The sequence below is a fragment of the Poecilia latipinna genome, unplaced genomic scaffold, assembly GCF_001443285.1.
Source record: "Poecilia latipinna isolate Pla-1442-1.1 unplaced genomic scaffold, P_latipinna-1.0 Scaffold1310, whole genome shotgun sequence".
Taxonomy (NCBI): Eukaryota; Metazoa; Chordata; class Actinopteri; order Cyprinodontiformes; family Poeciliidae; genus Poecilia; species Poecilia latipinna.
In genome coordinates, this window is record NW_015113926.1 from 35774 (window position 1) to 57656 (window position 21883).

At 44.3% G+C, this 21883-nt stretch overlaps 2 protein-coding genes across 4 annotated transcripts; one reads left to right on the forward strand and one right to left on the reverse strand.

Annotated features, from left to right (window-relative positions):
* Positions 1-5164: 5164 nt before the first annotated feature.
* zbtb25 (zinc finger and BTB domain containing 25) lies at positions 5165-9270 on the reverse strand. The gene is made up of 3 exons (XM_015055334.1): positions 9171-9270; positions 7033-7212; positions 5165-6310 (listed from the first exon to the last, which is right to left on the reverse strand). Exons 2-3 carry the CDS (start codon positions 7203-7205, stop codon positions 5209-5211), a joined length of 1275 nt encoding a protein of 424 aa, XP_014910820.1. The 5' UTR covers positions 7206-7212; positions 9171-9270; the 3' UTR covers positions 5165-5208.
* Positions 9271-10305: 1035 nt separating this feature from the next.
* Positions 10306-17342, forward strand: zbtb1 (zinc finger and BTB domain containing 1). 3 transcript variants are annotated; one of them, XM_015055330.1, is made up of 4 exons: positions 10306-10683; positions 12979-15044; positions 15081-15109; positions 15163-17342. In XM_015055330.1, exon 2 carries the CDS (start codon positions 12983-12985, stop codon positions 15023-15025), a length of 2043 nt encoding a protein of 680 aa, XP_014910816.1. In that variant the 5' UTR covers positions 10306-10683; positions 12979-12982; the 3' UTR covers positions 15026-15044; positions 15081-15109; positions 15163-17342. The 3 variants fall into 3 exon arrangements, with proteins under 3 accessions (XP_014910816.1, XP_014910818.1, XP_014910817.1); XM_015055332.1 differs by lacking the exon at positions 15163-17342 and having other exon boundaries at positions 12979-15025; positions 15080-15143; XM_015055331.1 differs by lacking the exons at positions 10306-10683; positions 15163-17342 and adding an exon at positions 11600-11721 and having other exon boundaries at positions 15081-15133.
* The last annotated feature ends 4541 nt before the right edge of the window (positions 17343-21883 follow it).

Consider the following 21883-nt stretch of genomic DNA (forward strand, 5'->3'; position numbering starts at 1 on the left):
GGACCTGGACTAGGACCAGGACCTGGACTAGGACCAGGACCTGGACTAGGACCTGGACTAGGACCAGGACCAGGACCAGGACCTGGACCAGGACCTGGACCTGGACTAGGACCAGGACCTGGACCAGGACCTGGACCTGGACCTGGACATGGAGAGGAAAAGGCCAGGATTCTCTTCAGATGAAATCAAAACTGAAACAAACTGGTTTTTCTGAACACGCCGTGAAGCTCGGTGGTGGCAGCATCATGCTGTGGGAGGCTGGTCAGAGTTGATGGGAAGATGGATAGAACTAAATTAGGACAATCTTGGAAGAAAATCTTCAAAAGAGAGACTGGGGCTAAACATGCAGGGGTGGTTAGATCAAAGCAGCTTTATGGGTTAAAATGTCCTAGTCAAAGACCAGAAAACTGATGTTATCCATCCAGTCTGACTAAAATGAAAATGTTTTATAAAGAAGAGGATGGGCTGAATAATAATAATAGATTAAGAAGAAATTGAATTGTTTTAAAAAGTCTCAATTTATTTTGTTCAGTTTCATTCCCAGTTTGTCAGTTATCAGTTCATCTCAGTATTTTCATGCTTATTTTCATTTATTACCGTTATCAGGGCTTCCTCACGGTAGTAAAATGTAATAAATGAGCTCAAATTAAGGCCAGTAAAATGCAGGCCAGTATCTAAAGGTAGTAAAAAGTGGTACATTTTTGATCATCCCTTGTAATTTTCCATTGGCGCTCACTTACTGTTTTAAGTTTGTTTTACTAAAATTTGTATGAAAATATAACTGCGGTACCTCCAGGACCTGAGCTGAAGCTGCTGTGCGCATGCGTAGTGTTGGAACCGCCTAACGTTGAGACTAGCTAGTCATTTTGCGCTTCGCCATGGGAAAATATAAGTTTCACAACTTTGGCTCGATGATCCAAGATTCAAAGACTAGAGATGACCGAAAGGCATTTTGTAAAGTACGCAGGAAAAAATCTAAATGTGACCTGGAACGGTCAGACCGAGCGCAGGATTCATCCGCGGCGGATCCCTGCGCGGGCTGAGGCTCCACCGTGGAGCAGATCCCAGTTCCGGTTTCTGGTGCTAAACGAAATGATGCAGCTGCAAACTCAAGCTCAGCTACGAGCTGAAGTTTTACCAGCGACCTGCTGACCCTAAAGCAGAGCTGAGCTGCTCTACAGTGAGTTCAGTAACTCCAGCTGCAGCGTGAACAAACTCAAAACTGAAAATCCCACTGCAGTTGTAGGAAAAGTGGTAAAACTTTTACGTACAAGTTTATTATACATTATCAGCTGATACCATTTAGACACGTTTCATGTTTCTGTTTACATCCAAAAATGGCGCGAAGGCAAAAAGTCGATCCTCTTCCTTGCCATGCGGAGCCGCGCAGCCGCGGTTCCGTTAACTAAATGAAACCTTCATTTAGAGCAGCAAAGGGAAAATAACTCAGAAAAACCGTGAAAGAACAACTCAAACCCAAAGAACAACTCAAACCCAAAGAACAACTCAAACCCAAAGAACAACTCAAACCCAAAGAACAACTCAAACCCACTCATATCCCCACTTTGCTACGCTCAGACTCGTTGCCATAGCAACAAACGGCTCCACTGTATATGAGGACTCAACACCATAAAACCCGCAAACACAAAGTGCAACACATTCAGTCCTTAACAGTTTCATGTTATTTTGGGATTATATCATCTGAGTTTATCGGTGGTTGATTAGCTAATTCCAACAGCTGCTCTAATTGTAACGATGATCTGACAGAGTTGGTTTGTTGGTCACCTGTGAAAAATGATTCCCTTGAACCTCATCCAGTTGTCCCAAAACATCGGCTTGTGAAATTGGAAAGGCATTTTACTGATATTCTTAAAAAAATATCCTCAGTCTTATGGATTTAGGATAAGCACTAAAATCCTGTTTTCAGCATGTGAGGTTTTGGTCAAGATGAAGTCACAGTTAGACCTTCCAGTCAGAGGGATCAAGTTTAGTCTGACATGAGCCGTCATCTTACATGGGTCAGTGCACCAATTGCAGCTTTCTCACTGATCGTAGATTATCAATCTATAAAAAGTTTGACCTGCCGATTTTAGCCAGTGCCATTTTTTATTGAAATGTCCCTAAATATAGGAAGAAAGTCTGTGAGTTGGTAACAGTGGGGTCACTACTGACAGACATGACCTGGTAGCCGGTCTGTCAGTCGAACCTCTTACTGCAGAGCAGGAGAGGAAAGTGGCTGATTTTTAGACCTTTGCTGAAGTAGAAAAGATCAGAGACTGATGTTGGCTTCATAAATATCGACTCATCACCGATCTCTCAAAGTTGAGAAAATCGCTGCAAAATTGGTTGGATTTTGTGTTGGTAGTAAAAATATTGTAGAGGTAGTAAATTCAAATCTGGGATTCCTGTCCAAACCCTGGTTATAAATGTTGAAATGTGAAGCACAAGTTAATAATTATTCTTTTATTTTGTGGTTTGATTCATTTCTGGACCAGCTGATTCTTAAAATCTAATAAATAAAACTTCCTGCTCAGTCTGTCCCTGAACGCAGCACGGTTTGTTTTTGTTATGCTAATCTTCAGATTAGATTTGATTAGAGTTAAAATGAAACTATAAATGCAGATGAAGATGTAAAGTTTTTTATAAAAGCAGCAGAACAATCTGAAGCTTCCTCTTATGTTTCTCTGACTTCCTGTCGCACAGGAAATAAACCCTTCAGCTGCTTCACTGATCAGTAATCAATGATCAGTGATCGATGTGCAGCAGGTCTTCATCCTCCTGATTACGTCTATTTTTAAAGGTGTGAAGAAGAAGAGCAGCAGCTTTTGTTTCTATAGAGATGGAGAGTAAAAATACCCCCATCTGTCCCTAAGCAACAGCGCGGCGACCAATCAGACCCTCCGCCAGGTGAGCGCGCCACTCACTGAGTCCGGACCGAACGGCATTCTGGGAAGTGGAGGCAAACCTGGACTTTGTTTCAACACTGTGGGAACTGACCAACGCCACCTGCAGGTGACAAAGGTAATGTTTCATTGAACGATATTCTGATGGTTTTACAACAGAAAAACTCAAACAGGATAAAAATGAGTTAATTTCTGTTGCATCCGAGTGAAAAAGCTTCAAGTTTTCAGCTGAGCTGAAAGGGACTTAAATTTAACTACACATGATGAAAAATCAGAGAAACAGGACAAATTATAGCTCAATTCTGTTCATCCTAATTTGAAAGATGAGTCATTGAGCAGTTTCTGTTTTAAATAGCGTCTGATTCCTCTAATAATTTACTGGTTTTCTCCGTTTTTCCCTGTAACAGTTGGGAATTTACCTGCAATATTCCTGAAGTTCTTTCCAGATGCAAACAAAATCCTAATTAATGTTTATAATTTATCACCTTGAGTTGAACACAGAGATTATTGGGAACAATATGAATCAGTGGTAAAATAAAACTAAAAAATGGTAGAAAAAAATAAAAATATAAATTTAATAAAATATACATGCGAGTAATAATTCTGCATTTATTTTGATGCATGATGATTTAAAGCTGCTTCCCTTTGAATGTCTTAACTTTCTCATTCCTCTGCTGCCCCCTGCTGGTCTGAACCTGCCAGTGTACCCAGAGGTCCGCTGTCGTTTCGGGTCATTTTGCTCAAAATAAATCACATTTGTAGCTTATTTCCATTAGAATAATTAATTTGTTTTCGACCAAAGAAGCTCCTGATTAATCGACTCATCGATTGGACAAGGGAGAACTCCAAATTAAAGATCTGTGACGTGATTGGTGGAAAAAGGACATTTATTTACAAAACATTTCCATCAATGAAAAACAAAACGTGTACAAAAACACGTCGACACCGAACTTCTTGTTGTTATGGCGACACACGGAGAAAGACGACAGTCACGTGTTCGGATGGAACATCCTGGTCATGTGACCTCTGACCCCAGCAGCAGCACAGAGCTTTAAAGGAGCATTCTGGATTGTTGTCATTTTTCTGATTTTACAGCTAATCTGAACAGGATTATTGATTATTAATTAACACATCTGATCGATTCTGACGTCTGCTCTCCTCCAATCAGATCTCTGAAACAGAAACTGACCTCAGGCTGCAAACTTTCAAAAAATAAAACATCATCATGGCAGCAGAACCAAAACACAGAGGAGACCATTTGAGCCTGTAAACATCTGACTGATTTAGCTCTGGTAAAAAGTAAGTACACCCCATACGCCTTGAATTCTTGTCCAAGCCGCTCTCTGGTCTTTGACTAGGCCATTGAAACACCTTCATTCATGTTTCCGTTGACAACCCAGTTTGGACCAAACTTCATCAAAAACCTGTGGGATACAGAGAAGTTTACGCAAAACAAGCCCTCATCATGACCCCTCCACCACTGTGTTTATAGCTGCGTTCCAACCTGGCTCAGGGTCACAACCTTTAACCTTTAACCTTGTGAATGAGGCCTTTAGCAGACCATTTATCTGAGCTTTGGCTCTGGCCTACTGCCAAAACCATTACTTATACCTGTTTTAATTAGCTTTAGCTAATGTTGGTAGCCACAGTTAACACCATTAACTAGAGCTAACACCATTAGCTAAAGCTAACGCTCCAGTTCAAATTGAAGAGCTTGAACATTACTCAATGTTTCTGTTCCATCTGGCTGAAGCTAGCTTCATAGCACTTAGCTCAGCATGTCATCTACCCAGGATTTTTTTTAAATTTTTTTATGTCATCTACCCAGGATGCATTGCAGTGTGAACAACAGGATGACGTCAAATATATTTAGTGTATTTTTACTGTTTTGTTTTCACATCTGATGTGTGAAATGTTTCCCTACTAAATTCTGTTGTCAGAACTGAAAGTGGCTCCGGTAAGGCGGGGTGTACTTTCTTTCCACCAGGACTCCAGCTCCAGATCAAGGAGCTGATTGGTCAGAAAACTGCAGATTGTCACGAAGCTTGGAGCTGCCAGGCGGCCGTCGGTCATCAAGGCACGGCTGTCTGCTGACGAAGAGCTGCGGCCCAGCATCCTCTTCCTCACAACCAGACGCTCTTATACCATGAAGATGACGTAATCATCATCATCATCAGCTGGATCATTCCACAAAGTTCAACACAAACCAGAGAGAAATTGAGAGAATGACTGGTTTACGCACACACACGCTCACACACACACTCACACCTGCACAGGAACGCGGTCCCCGATGATGACATCATCATCACTCGACGGGAACGCCGTCCACGCTCTCCTGGGACACCTCGGAGTCCAGCGAGTAGCAGGAGCTGCCGTTGTCCTGCGTGTCCCGGTTGGCGTCCTCGCAGAGCGCGGCCGAGGCCCCGCCCCCTCCGCCCGGCTCGCCGGCGGCAGCGGCGGCGTCACAGAAGTGGGCGGAGCCCTGGAAGAGCTGGCTGCAGAGGCGGTTGTAGCGGTGGAAGCGGCCCGGCTTGCCGGTGTGGCTGTACATGTGTTCCTGCAGCTGGCTCTTGTGGGAGAAGCGCAGGCTGCAGACGGCGCAGGCGATCTTCCGCTTGCGGGAGTGGAGCACAGTGGGGGCGGGGCTTGTGTCGCCGTCGCCGCGGCTGCGCCTCAGCTCCGCCGCCAGCTGGTTGGCGAGCACCTGGCTCTGCCGCAGCGCCTCCTCCAGGCAGCCGGCGTCCAGCGGCTCGGCGGCGCCCGGCAGCGGATCGTCGGCGCCCGGCGGCGGCAGCAGCCCGTCCATGAGGCGTGTGGGGTCCAGGGCGTGGCTGAACAGGTGCTCCCTCAGGTCCTCCGGCGAGGAGCAGCGCTCCCCGCAGCGCGGGCACTGTAGCAGCAGGGGGCGCCCTTTGAACAGCGGGCTGCCCCCCTGTCGACCCCCATCCTCCTCCTCGCCGTCCTCCTCCTCCACCCGTTCCTGTTTGATACGGCCGGAGACGTCTGAGTCGTCCGCCGACGTCACGGAGCAGATGTTGCGCAGCGCCGGCTGCTGGTGGTCCTGTGGGACGGCGTCCAGTCCCACGGCAAGGGCCAGCTGGGACCGCGGCTCGGGGGCCACCCGGGACGCCGCGGCGGCCTTGGGGACGCCTGGCGTGTCTTTGCTGGCCAGCTGGGAGGAGATCTGGATGCCGTACAGGTTGGACATGCGGACGCCGTCGGCGGCGGCATCGGCGGCAGCGTCGCCCGGCTTGCGGCACAGCTGGTAGGCGTGCAGGAACTTGATGCCGTCCTGCAGCCGGCTCTGGTCCACCGGCTGCTTGGGACACATCCCGGTGTACATGATATGCAGCAGGTAGCTGAAGACGTCCGGCTGGATGTCGGTGGGCTGGATCTTTATACATTCACTAAGGAGGCAGGAGGTCAGAGGTCACCGCAGGATCTAATAAAATCTGAGATCATCTGGATTAAATAAACCTGAATAATCACATGTATTAACTGATCAACATAAACTCTGATCATCAGGATTAACTGAGATTAACTAACCCCAATCAGTATAAACTGGTCCAAATCCAAACTAAAAATAAACATGATAAATAAAAAAACTAAATCAGAATCAGCTGCTACAAATCAAGATAAAATCAACCTGAGTAAAATGATCCGGCTTCAGTCAGGATTAATTAGCCTGATTAGAACATGCTGACCAAATTAAGAAAAAATAAACTCAGATCAAGTTAAAGTTAATTAAGATTAATGATCTAAATAAAGATTAGAAAACAAATCTAGTCCAGAACTAGTAGAACTAAACTGGGATCAGCAAGTCCAAAACTAAACGATTTAAACCAGATTAGGATCAAATTAATAAATCTAATTCTGAAAAGTTTTGATAAACAGTACTTTGTTTAGACCAGATAAATTCAGATCCAGATGAACTGAACATAAATACTTACAGCTGATCCTAATAAAGATCATATGAACAGTCAGGATCATCTGATCCTTATCGATGGATCTGAAATCGATTAAAACTCCTGAGTCAGTAATTTATCCTCATATTAATGATCCAGAGTTTCTTCTTCTGCTCCTCAGAGTTTTTGTGGTTTTCTGAGCTGAACATCCTCAGGTGTTTTACCTGGACTGGTGGATGAAGATCATCTTGAAGTAGTTGGAGAAGGCGGCCAGCACGGCCCGGTGCGCCTTGAAGTACACGTTACCGATGGCAACGGTGCAATCGCACAGGAAGCCGAACTCTCTCTGCACGTTGAGCTGCTGCAGCAGGAAGAGGCTGTGGGACGACACCTCCATGGCCCGCCTGGAACGCAGAACCGGCTCAGAACCGGGTCAGAACCTTGGGTTCAGACCCGGTCAGAACCGGGCCAGGACCAGGTCAGAACCCTGGGTTCAGACAGGGTCAGAACCAAGCTAGAGTCGGGTCATAACCCGACCGAGACGGCCCAAACAGAACCTCATACTGTTTTACTCTCACTGTTTTACTTTCTGACAGCTGCAATGATCCGTAACCATGGTAACGAGGTGTCATTTTTATGACTGATTTGCACTTCACTTCAACTTTGAGCCCAAATCCCAGAGGATTGTCTCCCCTACTCCAGCTTGTCTCCACCAAACAGCCAGGCAGATTGAAAGAGCAGCAAAAGCAAAGGAACTGGATTAGTAGAGCTAGCCTTGACTATCATCTCTGCTACCTGTTAGCATGTCATCTTGGTCATGTGACCGTCACAAAGCAACAGTCTTCAGTCAGAGGCCTCCTCAGACATGTTGCGACACTGACTGCTACTGGAGATCCACAGCATCACCATCCATAATGACACTTTGATGACATCAGTTATGGAAGATTTAATTTTTTGTATGGAATATTGTATGAAATTTCAGCTTTAAATTTCAGTAAAATTCTTAAAACTTAAAAGGGAGATCAAATTTACATGGCCAGAAGAATTTATAAAACCTGATTTCTGTCTTTTTTCTTTTTAATTGTAATTTATTTATTAAGGTACTTAAATTCACACTTTGTTCTGTGATGCAAATCTGGATCATCATCATGAAAAATTCTGGATTAAAAAAATGTGATTTTTATTGTGACAATAAATCCCGATTACTGATCCCAAAAACTGGTGACATCATCTGGATCGTCCACTGTTGGTTTCATGGAAACGTCAATAAATAAATGAAAACATACGATTACATACAGTTATCAACTGCTAATTTTTTTACACACTCTTCGGTGTAACTGCTGACCTGAAAAACATGATTTTTAACAGCAATAATCATAACTTTTTGTCTGTGACTCCACTAACATGAAGTTACAGATATACATTTGTCTAAAAATAAATCTGCAGAATGGTAACATTTTTATTGTTTAAATAAATAAATAAAAGTCCATATCTTCTAGTCTGGATTAGTGTTTTATTTTAAACCAAATAAAAATGTTAATTAAATTTAATCAGCATATTAACTTAAATGTCTCTTTTAACCAGTTTAGAAGTCAAACATGGTGGACAGAAGTGAGCTGCTGCCTGAGGGAGTCCCACCCAGACTGGGAACACTGGGAACACTGGAAAAAAGCTCCGGTACCAGACGGCTCTTTAAGACACCCGACTCTCCTGCAGAACCCTCCATCGAAATGATCTGTCCTCTAAAACCTGAGAAAACTTGAGTTTTATTTTGAAGGGCCAACAGATTAACTCATCTCGGGCCTTAGATTTCTTTGCGTCGCCTCTGGGTGGTTTCCAGCATCCGTTACCATGGTAACGGGCAGCTTCCTGAGGTTTCCGTCCTCTGTTGTCCCTCTCTTCTCTGTTTCTGTACACACACCTGAACACACACCTCGCGTGTCTGCTGCTGGGTATTTGAGCCGGAACGTGCACGCGCAGAACCTGAGCGCACCTGTCCACGGCAGGTGGCCCCGCCCATCTCCAAAACCCCTGACCAGCTGGACATGTGACCTCAGACTGAAGGTCACCCGCAGGACGCCGGCGCACACGCGTAGTGGAAGAGGAGCAGGATGAAGATCGAGGGTGGTCGACAAGCACAGCCGGCGCGCGTGCACGCCGCGTCGCGCCCGTCAGGCTGCAGCCTCCATCCATCCATCCCGCTCTCCTCCACACACACATACACACACAGACACACACACACACACGCACGTCCCCTTCAGCGACACCGTGCAAACACAGGGGCGCGAGCACGTGCCCCGAGCCCCGCACACGCGCTCGGCCGGCACTTGTCGCGCACGCGCTGGCTTAATCAGCCTCTTACCGCAGAAACGAGCAGATTGTCTTCAGGAGCCGATTTGCTGCTGCAGACGTGATCTCGCGAAGAGCCGCGTCACGTCTCGCGAGAGAACGGGTCAAAAGGGCTCCCTGGTCACGTGAACTCGCTGTGAAGCCAAATAAATCCTTAATAATCAATAATCATACTAAGCAAAGATTCTGACAAAATAATAAAGATTTTTATTTAATTTTAATGTTAAAACCTTTAAAACACTAATATAATCAAAGCAATACATTTTATTATTATCATTATTGTTAATATTATTTCTGGGAGCTGGAACCTGTGATTGTTTCCAGGTTTTATGTGGAAGTCTGAAAATAAGTACTTCAAACATAATTCATTTCAGTTGCTGATATATGCTTTATTATGGAAGTAGTAGAATCATCCAGAAACCATTTATTGTAAATAAGAATGTGTTTTTAATAACTCACTTAGTTAAATAAAGATTAAATTAAAAAATAAACAGTTGGATGGAGACCAGCTGGGTGTTGCAGAAACTAAATCCTCGTTCTTATGGACCTAAATCAGGAGCTTTTGATCCAAACTCCTACAGTATGTGTGGAGAAAACCTCCAACCTTCATAGCAGAGCTTTTTAACACCAGCCTATGAAGCACGGTGGTGGCAGCATCAATCTGTAGCTGCCCATCCAACCTGACTGTGCCTGAAGAATGAAATCAGGTAAACCAAGCTAACAGAGACACCCAGCAGTGATCACTGCTAAAGGTGCAAAGGGTGTGAATACTTTTTATTAGCTACAAAATATTCAAACCCCTGGTAAATTTAGGTGTGAATTATTTTTACAGTTTTAACAAGAGTCAGTTTGTTCTGACTGGGAGATGAAAATTAGTGATGGTAAGGAGGTTTTTCTACCATCTAAGAGCTCATGAGTAGTCACTAATGGGGATCTCCTGTAGAGGTCTGTGTTGCAGCAAAACTATAAACCTCTAACAGAATGCAAAGAGATATCTTCATTCTTCTTCACACAATCAGCTCTTTAGAACAGTCAGTCCTCTTTATAAAACAAGAAATCTAAACCAGACAGGACAAAAGGGATTTGGTTGTTTGTTGATGTATTTTCAAAAATAAATTACTTTTCTAAATAAATGTTTTGCTTTTCCATTCATATATTTTTAAACTAATGACAGGTTTTAAACATCAAAACTGTTTAAAGTAAAACAGCCTCAGAATTTGCTTCTGCCTCTGGCCGGTTCGGTTTGCTAACGTACATGAGGTTAGCATCTAGCATAGAGAGTGTTGTGCTTGGTGTGTGGAGAACCGGATGCGTTTTATTTTGACACTTCAGTGACGGTGCGGCACTCAGTGCGGAAGTTCTGTCATCCTGCAGGAGGAGAGGAAGGAGAGGCGCAGCTTCGTCTCAACTTTCCGCCCGAAACGCAACAACCTGTCCCGGCAGGAAAAAGCTCCGTTTCCCCGGAAACCGCAGCCCGTCCGCCGCCGACAGACGCAGCTCCTCCTCGGGCCTCCGACAGACTTCGGGTAAGTTAACGACTTCCTGGCCGGTCCGTGAAGCTGCCTGCTCGGCTGTAGCGGAGGGAAAACGGCCTGCTGCCGAGTGCGGTGGCAGTGCGGGGGTGGCGGGTCGTTTGCGGGAGAGCTGTGGCTCTGTAGCGCCGCTGTCTGCGTTCAGTCATGTCGTATCCGGGACGGATTTTCAAAATAAGTGTCGCTTAAGAATGTAAATAGAAAAAATTCATAAATGTAAATCATGTTTGCAAATCAATTATATAAAATATAATAACATTTATAATATAATATTTATTTTTAATACTTTTAGTTATTTTAATAAGGTAATGGAATTTATTTATACATTTAATTGAATTATAAATGTAGTATAAAGTATAAATCTAAATGATGTTTGGGAACATAAGTCTCAGAAAGCAGTTTTTATAAAACTATTTGTTTTTTTCTCACTGCCGTCATGTATTTCCCCATGCTGTCAACCATGTCTTCCTCTTTTGTATTAACAGTCCATATTTACATGTATACTAGAAGAAAAATATTTCCCAACGGCATTTAATATAATGTGTATTTTTAAAATACCTTCATTAGGATCATAATGGAACCAAAGTCGAAAAAAGCTTATTTTGATTTTATAACCTAAATACAAAAAATATATATATCTTAATTAATGCATCTAAGTACTGTTTTATTTCTATCATTTATGTGCTGATATATTTTGTTACTTTGTGGCCGGTACTTTCTAGTTGTTAGCTGCAAATAGGGCTTACAGATAAATATTTCATAAACATTTGAACCTGGATGATGAAAAAGTAATACTTTCTTTGTCGTGGTGCCTCGTGATACTAACCTCCGATTAGAACTGCGTGTTGCTCTTTGTTTTACTTTGAAAGTCCTACTTCGGTTACTTCCTGTGCAGGCTAGGCTAACACCTAGTAGCTTCCCGCAGCTAGCCACGGATCTCCATTTTAGCTTCGAAGCGCCACCGACCTCTCGAAGCTGTCCGACCCCGAACGTAGCCCGTCTTCGCCCCGCAGTGCGTGGAGCTGACAGCCGGTAAGTGCGGGGCTGCTCCTGCAGTAGTTCTGCGGTCGTGGGCGACTCGTTGGGGCTAAACAAGCTCCTGGAGACTGAATGACGTTTTATTTCTCTGTTTTTTATCACAGAGTTCGGACGTAAAGGAAGCAAAACTTTGTCCCAATATCTGAAAGAAACACAAAACATGCTTTAAAATGATAAAATAATCATGATTATTATTAGAAAGGTAAAGTTGTGGACCATCTTCTCAGTGGGTTGGTCCAAACATCTCGGAGAACCAAACACAGATTTAGTGTAGATGTTGTCTCACATGTGATCCAGAACCGCATCATTCCGTCCAGAACTTCTTGTTCTTCTGTGGTCACCGTGATAAGGACATCTTGTCTTCCTACAGGATAAATTTCTGCTTTCCGTCATTTGGACCAGAACCTCCAGTTTCATTAGCGGTCTCAGTCCTTCCAGAACCTCCAGGACCTGCAGCTGTTCTGTGGACTCTGGTTCTGATGATGTCATCCTTCCCTTTCCATTTCACTTTTTCTTTTTGAAACTCTTTTTTATGTAAATTAAATTTTAAAAAAAGATTAAAAATAAATAGATAGTGCCAACACTGGTAAATGTATCCAATGGATTTTCTGCACAGACCTTTGAGATTTGATGTGAGAGTTTTGCTCTGGCTGCAGCTCCTCTGTTTCAAGTCCTGCCACAGTTTTCTACTTTGACTAGGCCATTCTAACCCATGAATGTGCTTTGATCTAAACCAGACTCCTAAGGTTTTAAACATGGGTGTAATGATAACAAATGCACTTTTTAACCAGTATTCATGCAATAATCACATTGAATTTCCACAACTAGACTCGGTTGGATTGGGAACCAGAGTAGCAACATTTGCTCCATTTTCAGCTGAAGATATGAACACCTTACAGAAGAAAAGTTTGATGTTTTTCTTCATTCAGAGTAAAGGGGGTTCTCCCACAGATCAGCTGCAAGTGTGGGAAAGGTCAAAGGTTATGCAAGAAGCTTGACTCAACATGATATATTCAGATTCCAGCCTGATGGCCCTTCATAGCTGATTTATGTCGGTAAGAGGTCTCACTCTGACCAATCCTCAGAGGAGCCTCATATGACTCTGCTTGGTGCAGCAGAAGGTGGTTTCCTGCCCTGAAGGAGGGCTGGAAACCCCCCAGAGGTCTGACGCTGTGATGACTCGGGTTAAATGTTGCTGAGTCATTGCGGGACTCTTTAGACGTTAACCGTATGTTCCTGTGTCGTCTCCAGGGCGATGGCGAGGCCGAGCCACAGCGATCACGTCCTCCAGCAGCTCAACAACCAGCGGGAGTGGGGCTTCCTGTGCGACTGCCTCATCGCCATCGGCGACATCTACTTCAGGGCCCACAAGGCGGTGCTGGCGGCCTGCAGCTCCTACTTCCGGATGATGTTCATCCGCGACCAGCAGGGGGCGGGCCACCTGGACCTCAGCAACATGCAGATCAGCGCCGAGTGCTTCGACCTCATCCTGCAGCTCATGTACCTGGGCCGCATCGTGGTGGGCAGCTACGAGTTCGAGGAGCTGAAGGCGTCCATGTCCTACCTGCAGATGTACTACATCCCCGACTCGCTGGAGGACCTCCGAGACATCCGCAGCTCCAACCTCACCCCGTCTTCCTCCGCCTCTTCCTCCTCCTCCTCTTCCTCCAGCTCCTCCACCGGCGTCTCTGGAGGGAAGATGATGTTTGGAGTGCGGATGTACGAACAGCAGAGATCCACGGCGCCGGAGGCGGAGCTTCTACCGAAGGCGGCGACCAGCAGCAGCGCAGGGCGCCCAGCTGTTCCTGTAGCTACCAGCAGGGCGGCGCCAGCTGTAGCAGTGGTAGTGGAGGAGGTGGCTAGCACACCTTTGATCGTGGCTCCGCCCACCGCGGACAGCGGCGCAGAGCAGCCATGTGACCTGAGAAAGCGACCCGGCGGCAGAAGTTCTGCTCTCAAAGACCGGCCCAGATTCGGCCGCACCTACACCTGCGACGACTGCGGCTTCGTCTTCAGCTGCGAGAAGCTGCTGATCGAGCACATCCTGACCTGCACCAACAGGAAGGCCTACCACCCGCCCCGAGGAAACGGCGAGGGCGACAGCAGCTCCGGCAAGGCGGAGAGCTCCGCCTCCGAGAGCGCCGAGGAGCAGAGAGTCGTCTGTAAGGGCGAGGACGACTGGCCTGACGGTCGGGCCGACTCGGAGCTGCCCGTCAGGTCGCTGGCGGCCGGCACCGACAGCGAGCCCGGCTCCACCCGCAGCATCAAAACGGAACCGGAGGAAGGCCTGTTCCCTGAGATCGAGATGGTCCAGGTGGGCGAGCACGCAGCCAGAGACTCGCTGAGAGACAGGATGGGTTTGACCCGCGAGTCGGAGCCGGGAGTGTCGGGTCTGGAGAGCTGCGGCGAGTCGGCTGACGGCCACCTGCCGAGCAGCAGCGACTCGGGGATCCCCGCCAAACTCCGGAAGGTCAAGGATGAGAAGCAGGAAGCCGACTGCGCTCCCTGCGAACTTTGTGGCGCTCTTCTGACTGAGGAGGACAAGTCCTCCCACTACCTGTCCAACCACATGGGCCACATATGCGCCTGTGGGCGGTGCGGCCAGGTTCTGATCAAAGGCCGGCAGCTGCAGGAACACGCCGAGCGCTGCGGCGAGTCCCACGGCGCCGAGTCGGACTCCCACGGGGAGGATGAGGTGTCGCTGCTGGGGGATTCTCAGGGGATGGACGAGGGTCTGCTGGATGCCGCTGACCTGGCCTGCCCTCACTGCGGCCTGCTGTTCCAGAACGAGAGCCTGGCGCTGGAGCACGCCTTGACCTGCCACGATCAGGACCTGTTTCGGCCCGTGGCGCTGGAGGACGGCGGCGAACCCGACCACCGCCGCAAACACTTCTGCAGCATCTGCGGCAAAGGCTTCTACCAGCGCTGCCACCTGCGGGAGCACTACACCGTCCACACCAAGGAGAAGCAGTTCACCTGCCAGACCTGCGGCAAGCAGTTCCTGCGGGAGCGCCAGCTGCGGCTGCACACCGACATGCACAAGGGCATGGCGCGGTACGTGTGTCCGGTCTGCGACCAGGGAACCTTCCTGAAGCACGACCACGTCCGGCACATGATCTCCCACCTGTCGGCCGGAGAAACCATCTGCCAGGTGTGCTTCCAGATCTTCCCAGGCGGAGAGCAGCTGGAGAAGCACATGGACGTCCACCTGTACATCTGCGGCGTCTGCGGGGAGAAGTTCCGGCTCCGCAAGGACATGAGGAGCCACTACAACTCCAAGCACACCAAAAGACTGTAAGGCATCCGCAGCGTCTGCAATGTCTGCAGGATCTGTGGTGCCGGTGGTATCCGCGGCGTCTGCAGGGTCTGCAGCCTCTGCAGCGTCTGCAGCCTCTGCAGCGTCTGCAGCCTCTGCTACGTCTGCAGCCTCTGCAGCGTTGTCTGCAGCGTCTGCTCTTAGAAGCCATAAATGTGAGAACAAATCAAGCACTTGAACACCAAAAAGACGACTTTGAATCTGCACTTTGAAGCTGAAAGCAGAACCTAAACAGGTGTTCAGACTGCGATTGGTCGTTTCAGATCATTAGACTGCTCTGATCAGAGGAAGGATCGTCCGGTGCTGAAACTGATCCGACCCGGTTCAGATGCTGTTCAGTTCTGTTAGAACCGGGTTGTAGAACCGGGCCAGAACAGTGTGATGGTGTCGCTCGCAGTTTGAACTCCAGCCCCGGGTTTTTAACTCCCACAGCCAGAACAGTTCTGATTGGTTCACCTGTGAGGAGCCTCTCAGGTGAGGTCACTTCCTGTTTCAGAGCTTGGACTTGTTTTTGTTTCTTTTTTTAGCCTTGGTACCGACCCGTTTCCCAGAATACTAAAGGTTTCTGCAGATGTTTGGGTTCCGGGTTCTGGTTCTTCTCTAATGTGTGCCTTTGCCGTCATATCAGAACTCCAAGAAGAAAACACTAGAACCAGTCGGTCAGAACCGGCCCACTGGTCGGATCTGGGACTGCGATGCCTTATCAGCTTCATCTTCATCACTTCCTGCACAGAACCAGAACCGGTCCCTACACTGACCAACAGAACCAACTCTAACCGGTTAAAACAAAACAGTTTCTGGCTAAAACCAGGTTGGTTCAGATGATTTCACACTTCCTGGGTCCGGTTTCAAACATTTGGACCTTCAGAACATCAGCCGAGCCCAGAATCAGCAGGTTCTGTCGGTCCGGATGGTTCCGACGTTCCCGTTTACCGCAGAATCTCCCTGAAGGTCCGGCATATTGTGAGACTCGAGCAAAAATCAGAACCTCCCGGTTCTGATCCAGGGCTGTCCAAAGTGCGGTCCGGGGCCGTTTGTGGCCCAAAAACGTTTTCAGGACAGTAAAAATTTGGCCAAAGAGAAAAAATTCTGTATGCAAAGCACCTTATTTGTTTTTAATATCGTCAGTATTTAATTTTAGTGTAAATAATAAAAACATTTAGTTTTCAGTCTAAATCAAACTTGTGTCTGATCCGTTTCCTGGTTCTGATAGACAAGTTAGATAGAAAACAATGGACTAAATAGAATTAATTTAAGAAATTAATTCAAATAAATTATATCGTTTAATGATTTTATTTAATAATTTTATTTCAAATTTTAATCTAATAAATATAAAAATGTGTATTTTAATTACATAAGATGTAATTAAAATACAGTACTTTTAACGTCATGTTGGTTCATGTTGCTAAAAACAGTAATCGTTATAATAATAATAATGCACTGATGAAAACATTTGTGTCCATATGCTGAGGACATCTGCTTCAGTTAAATACCCACAATCCTGTGCTGCATCACTGTCACTTGACCAGATGCATGAAGCTCCGCCCCCTTTACAAACAAACGGCAACAAAATGGAGATAAATGTCGGTTAATATCAGTTATTGTTGATGGAGATTTATCATCTCTAACTATATTATTCCATATTATTGCTGCTACCGTTAGTAAATTATTATTGATGATTGATTATACCAGGTATTTATTTTTTACCTCTTAAATTAAAATACTGTGTTTTAATTGGTTGGAGTTAAATTATTGGCTGGTTTTATTCCGGAAGCAGCTTGTTGCTCACAGTGTGGCGGCGTTGGGGGATCGTTTCTATGGTAACGAAGCTGATTGGGCATCTATCTAGACCTGGTTCAGATCCAGCGGGATCTGAACCGGGCCCAGACCCATCTGCGTCATCTTCATGGTCCGGTTGGTTCTGGTCGGTTCTAACTGATGGGCCGAAACCAGACGGCAGATATTTAATCTGGTTCTGCTGGTTCTGGTTCTGTAAACGCACTAAAGGGGAGTTTGACATGCAGAGCTGTTGGTCTAAATATGGGTCCATTTTCTCTGGGGCTTTTTCTTCCTGTCAGGCGTCGCCGTGGCAACCTCTGACCTCCAGGGAAAAATCAGCTCCAATTTTATTGAGACTTTATTTTTAAAATCAAACTAGTTGAACTTCATTTCTGCTGCAGGTTCTGGTTTTTGGTCCGATCCGCTGGTTCTGTTGCGGTTCCGGGTCCAGTTTCATGTTCTGTTCAGGTCACACAGGCCTTGTTCTACTCTCAATAAACCAAGTGATCTTCTGTTTCAAGCTGCAGTGTTTGTTTGATGAAAATCTTCCTCATCCTCACGTCAACTTCATCATCGAAACTTAAATTTTTTTTCATTCTGGGTCCAGTGGATTTCTGTAAATCTCCGAGCCACTGACCTGGAGCAGCACACTGCTCTGTGGAGCCCCCTGGAGGCCACGGCGGGCATTTCTATTGTCATCACCTCATAGGAAATCCATCCCCTGCAAAAATTAGCAATAGACCCTGGTCTGTTTGGTAGAGAGAAAAAATTAGTAAATTTCAGCCAAAAAACTCAGTTTCTAGGTAATTTCTGAGTTTGAAAAATCGAATTTGCTGGGAAAAATAGATTATTCTCATACATTTTCTAGAATTTGGAAAACACTTAGAAAAATGTTTATATTTTGAGGTAATTCTCAGAAGATTTCTAGAAAAAACAAGGAAATTTCTCAATTTCAAGTTGAAAATTTGCTAGAAAAAACTCAAATTTTAAGATTAATATAGGATTTTATTTTTTATTTTTTTAGAAAAAAATGTCAAATTCCTGAGTTTGACTGCAAGGGACTGATTTTTTTCTAGTTTGTTTTTCCTGTAAATTTTCAAATAGGAACATATCCCTCCTTTAAAAGCAGGAATATTTCTCTGTTCGTCTTTCTATAAGGTCTAAAATCAGACACACTTCCTGTCTCTACCTGAGAGGTCAAAGGGTCACCAGCTGATGAAGCGGCTTTAATCCAGGAGATGGTGGATGATCCATTTTGATGGGATTAATCTGAGCTGATCTCCAATCAGCCAGAAACCTCATTATGCTGATGTCGCTCTGATCGGGACCTGGAAAAACAGGAATCCTGTAAAAACTCATAGAAAACATAACGTCATAGTTCTGCATCTCAGCAGTTTGAGTCTGGGAGACTAAAGCTGCCAGATTTATCCATCAACAATGAAGAGGCCAAAACTTCCTGCTTCCCTTCCTCACAGATATTTTAGACTTTATTTCTAAAATCTCAAACGACTCATTTTGAGAAATATTATATCCAAGGATTTGTTTTCTAATATATGCCATTAACTGCAGATCTTCCCCAGATTTTATTAAAGTTTCATATTTTGTTCAGCAACATTTAAATTTGACAATGATGTTTTTTATTTGCTGCCAAATTTTATTTTTCATCCAAACTCATTAAAAAGCCATAAAAATAGATTTGTTTTCATCCTAGATGAGGATGTTATAATAAATACACATTTCACCTATAGCTGGGATAATAAAGACAGAAATTAAATTCTAAGTTTTATTTAGAAATGCAAAATTAGACTAACTGAAGGAAAAGAAAAAAATTAAAATTCAACCCAAAAGAAACACCAAACCAATTTTAATTTGACAGATTTTCACCAACAAAGTCAAACTTATGCTTTAATATACCATTTTATTTTATACATCTATTCTATTCCAGATTGTATTTCTCTTGTTCTAGATGTTTAAATGTAGTTAATCTATAATGTTAAATTATCAAATTCAATTACAAAAAATACTTTATTTATTCCAAAGGAAAATTAAATGATATAACTCAGATTGATGTTGATGCTGTGGGCAGGATGAAGCTCCAGCAGCAGTCAGCGTTGCTAGGACTCAGGGGAGGCCTCTGACTGAAGGCAGCAGAGACGTTGTTCCACAGTAAAAGGTCCTGGATGACATCAGCTCTGCTAACCCACCTCCTTTGCTTTTGCCGCTCCTCTTTAAGTCTCCTGCTGTTTGTTCAGAGATGCTGGAGTAGGGGATAAGATCCTTAGCTTCTGCTATACAGCCATTAAAGCTCCTTTTCATCTCCTCTGGTATTGTTTGGGTCTTATTTGGATTTTACTAAATTGAAAAAAATAAAGGAAAATGTTGATGCATGTAAAGTTTCTGCAGTCGAACTGAAAACGACCTTTTTATTTAACAAACACTTTAAAAATTCTGTGTTTCAGTTGAATTATGAATTATTGAGACGTGAAACTCTCCACAGCTCAGTTCAGAGGTTGTTGGTGTTTTTTCACCTGGCGAACTTTCTGTTCCCTCCAAGTCAAATATTGACCTGGAATATTCCAGTAAGCATTCGCAACATTAGCAGCGTGTTTGTTGTTGACTGAAGGGTCCGGCGGGATCCAGTTAGACGGCTGGTGTGAACATTCAAATGAGATGAAGCCGACCAATCAGAGCAGAGCGTGGATGGGTGGCAGGTTAATGGAAAAAAACAGATCAGCAGCTGTAATCTGACAATTCTGGGGAAAAAAGCAGAATTCAACCTGATTTACAGTCAAGTCCAAGTCCAACTCTCAGCAGCGACACCTAAAGTTTGAGAAGAGAACTGCAGCAAGTGGGAAAAGTAAATACAGCAGGAGCTTTAAGGAGCTCATCTCTCTGTTCCTGTCACTAAAGTTTGTTAGTTTTGGATTTTAAGGTTTTTCTTACTTTAACTTAAATCTACCAGTTTGAACTCTGATACAGCAAAATAAAAAGAAAGAATGCAGCTTTTATTGACAAAAGAAGCAACATTTTAAATAAAAAAAACAATTTTTCCTGCCAAATTATTCAATAGACATGTGAGCTCAAATATAAAGACTTTTACAGTGTTTAATCTGTTATTATAGCTCTGATAATTTATGGAGCTTATTTATATATTACGTGAACTGTGGGTGCTTATGTTAGCGTTAGCTGCTACATATTTAGCATTGAGATGCTACTTTAGGCTAGCATAGCTTCACTGACAGGCTGACTCCGTCCAATCGGATCGGGTTAGAAAGCAGGAATGAACGGCAGTGAACGGAGAGAAGCAGCTTCGTCCTCCATGTTGTTGTGCATCAGATTTACAGACGTACCAGAAACATCCAAATATAAAAGTTCTGGGAGGAACATTTTTAAGAAACACATTAAAATCCATGTATTTAATTTATCAAAATTATTGTGTTAAAATCCAGATTTTACTTTCTTTAATTTCAGATGTTTGCGTTTAGGAATATCAATGATTCCTTAAATGGCTTGGAAAGGCCAAAGTGATGATGTCATAGCTTTGTCAGCTTCTGATTGGATCATTCGCAACGTCAGTTAAATGGTGCTACTTTTTTTAAACAGAGGAACCTGCAAAGAACTAGAAAAACTTGGAAATTGCTGAGCTTGACAGTTGAAAAATTCTCTCCAGAAAAAGACATTTCAACCCGGAAAGACTGAGAGAGAGAGAGAGAGAGAGAGAGAGAGAGAGAGAGAGAGAGAGAGAGAGAGAGAGATTAGAAAGTTTAATTGATCAATTAAAGTCTTTGGCGCTCGGATCCAACAGGAAGACGCGGCGCTGGTAACGGCTGTCAGAGCCGCTTTTTCCCCTTCGGGCTGGACCTGGTGGTGGAGAGGAAGCTGAAGACTGGACGGATGTTGAAAAATTACGAGCGGAAGGTGGAGGAAGGATGAAGCTCAGCCAAGCAGATGAGCAGCTGGACCGGATCATGGGGCTGGAGTCGAGGCGCAGGAGGAGATGATTGGCTGAGATTTAGAGTTTTCCAGTTTGAATTTCCGCCTTGGCCTCATTTCTGAATATAGAAAGGCAAATTTTGCAAGAAAAAAATCTCATTTTGAAATTTTCTAGAAAAAAACAACAGGATAATTTCTGAGTTTGAAATGTCAAAAATTGTGTAGAAAATATTCCAAAATTTTTAGATGAACCTTAGAAGTTTTCTGGAGGGAAAACATGGAAATTTCTGATCTTAAAAGTCAAATTTTGTAGAAAAAAATGCTGAAAATGTCAGAAATGTTCTTGGAAAAAACTTAGAAATTTCTGAGTTTGACTACAAATATCTGCAGATGCAGATTTTGCCATAATCTGGTACATCGCATCAAATGGCGACATTCATGTTTGTGATTAACATAAACCATAACATGATTTCATCCTAACTCAGATTAGCACCAAATGCTAATCTAAAGCCATCCAGAGTAACTTTTAGCAATTTGGATGAAAGTATCACTTTAATTTAAAAGATAAATTTGAGACCTTTTGTGTTGTTTTCTCTCTGATTCTCCTGATTTATGAAGATCTGGTCTGATTTCTTGTAGCCAACGTTTTTGCTGCAGCATCATTCGGTTGAATTTGATCAGAGGCTGACCTTCAGCAAACGATGAGCAGATAGCCGATCAGGAAGGTTCATCTAGAACAAACAGAACATTTAATCAGTCCACAGATCAGCTGTGGACACAGAGGCCCGTTTTAGGCCTTATGCAATCGATTAGAGCCTTCATCTTTACGGCCGCATGAGGACAGGCAGCACACCGAGCACATGACACAAACCGTCTGGTTTATCTCATCAGCTAACAATCCCACATCAAAATAAAAGAATATTTCACTAATTTGTTACATGCCAAACATTTTTATGGTTATTGAATATTCTTTGAATATTTTTGTTCCTCTATAGACTAAAGGTACAAATGTTCACAGACTGGGTTTTAAACTAGTGAAGGAAAAACTAAATGCAACGCTCGATTTATGGTCAACCAGATGGAAAAAAAGAAATTCATCATTTTGATAGTTATGTTTGTTTGTTTTTA

Bases quoted from the DNA above. Each gene is read 5' to 3' on its own strand.
- zbtb1 (XM_015055330.1), top strand. From the start codon at position 12,983: ATGGCGAGGCCGAGCCACAGCGATCACGTCCTCCAGCAGCTCAACAAC.
- zbtb25 (XM_015055334.1), bottom strand. From the start codon at position 7,205: ATGGAGGTGTCGTCCCACAGCCTCTTCCTGCTGCAGCAGCTCAACGTG. The intron at 6,311-7,032 runs GTAAAACACCTG...CTGCCTCCTTAG, and splicing joins ATCTTCATCCACCAGTCCAG to TGAATGTATAAAGATCCAGC.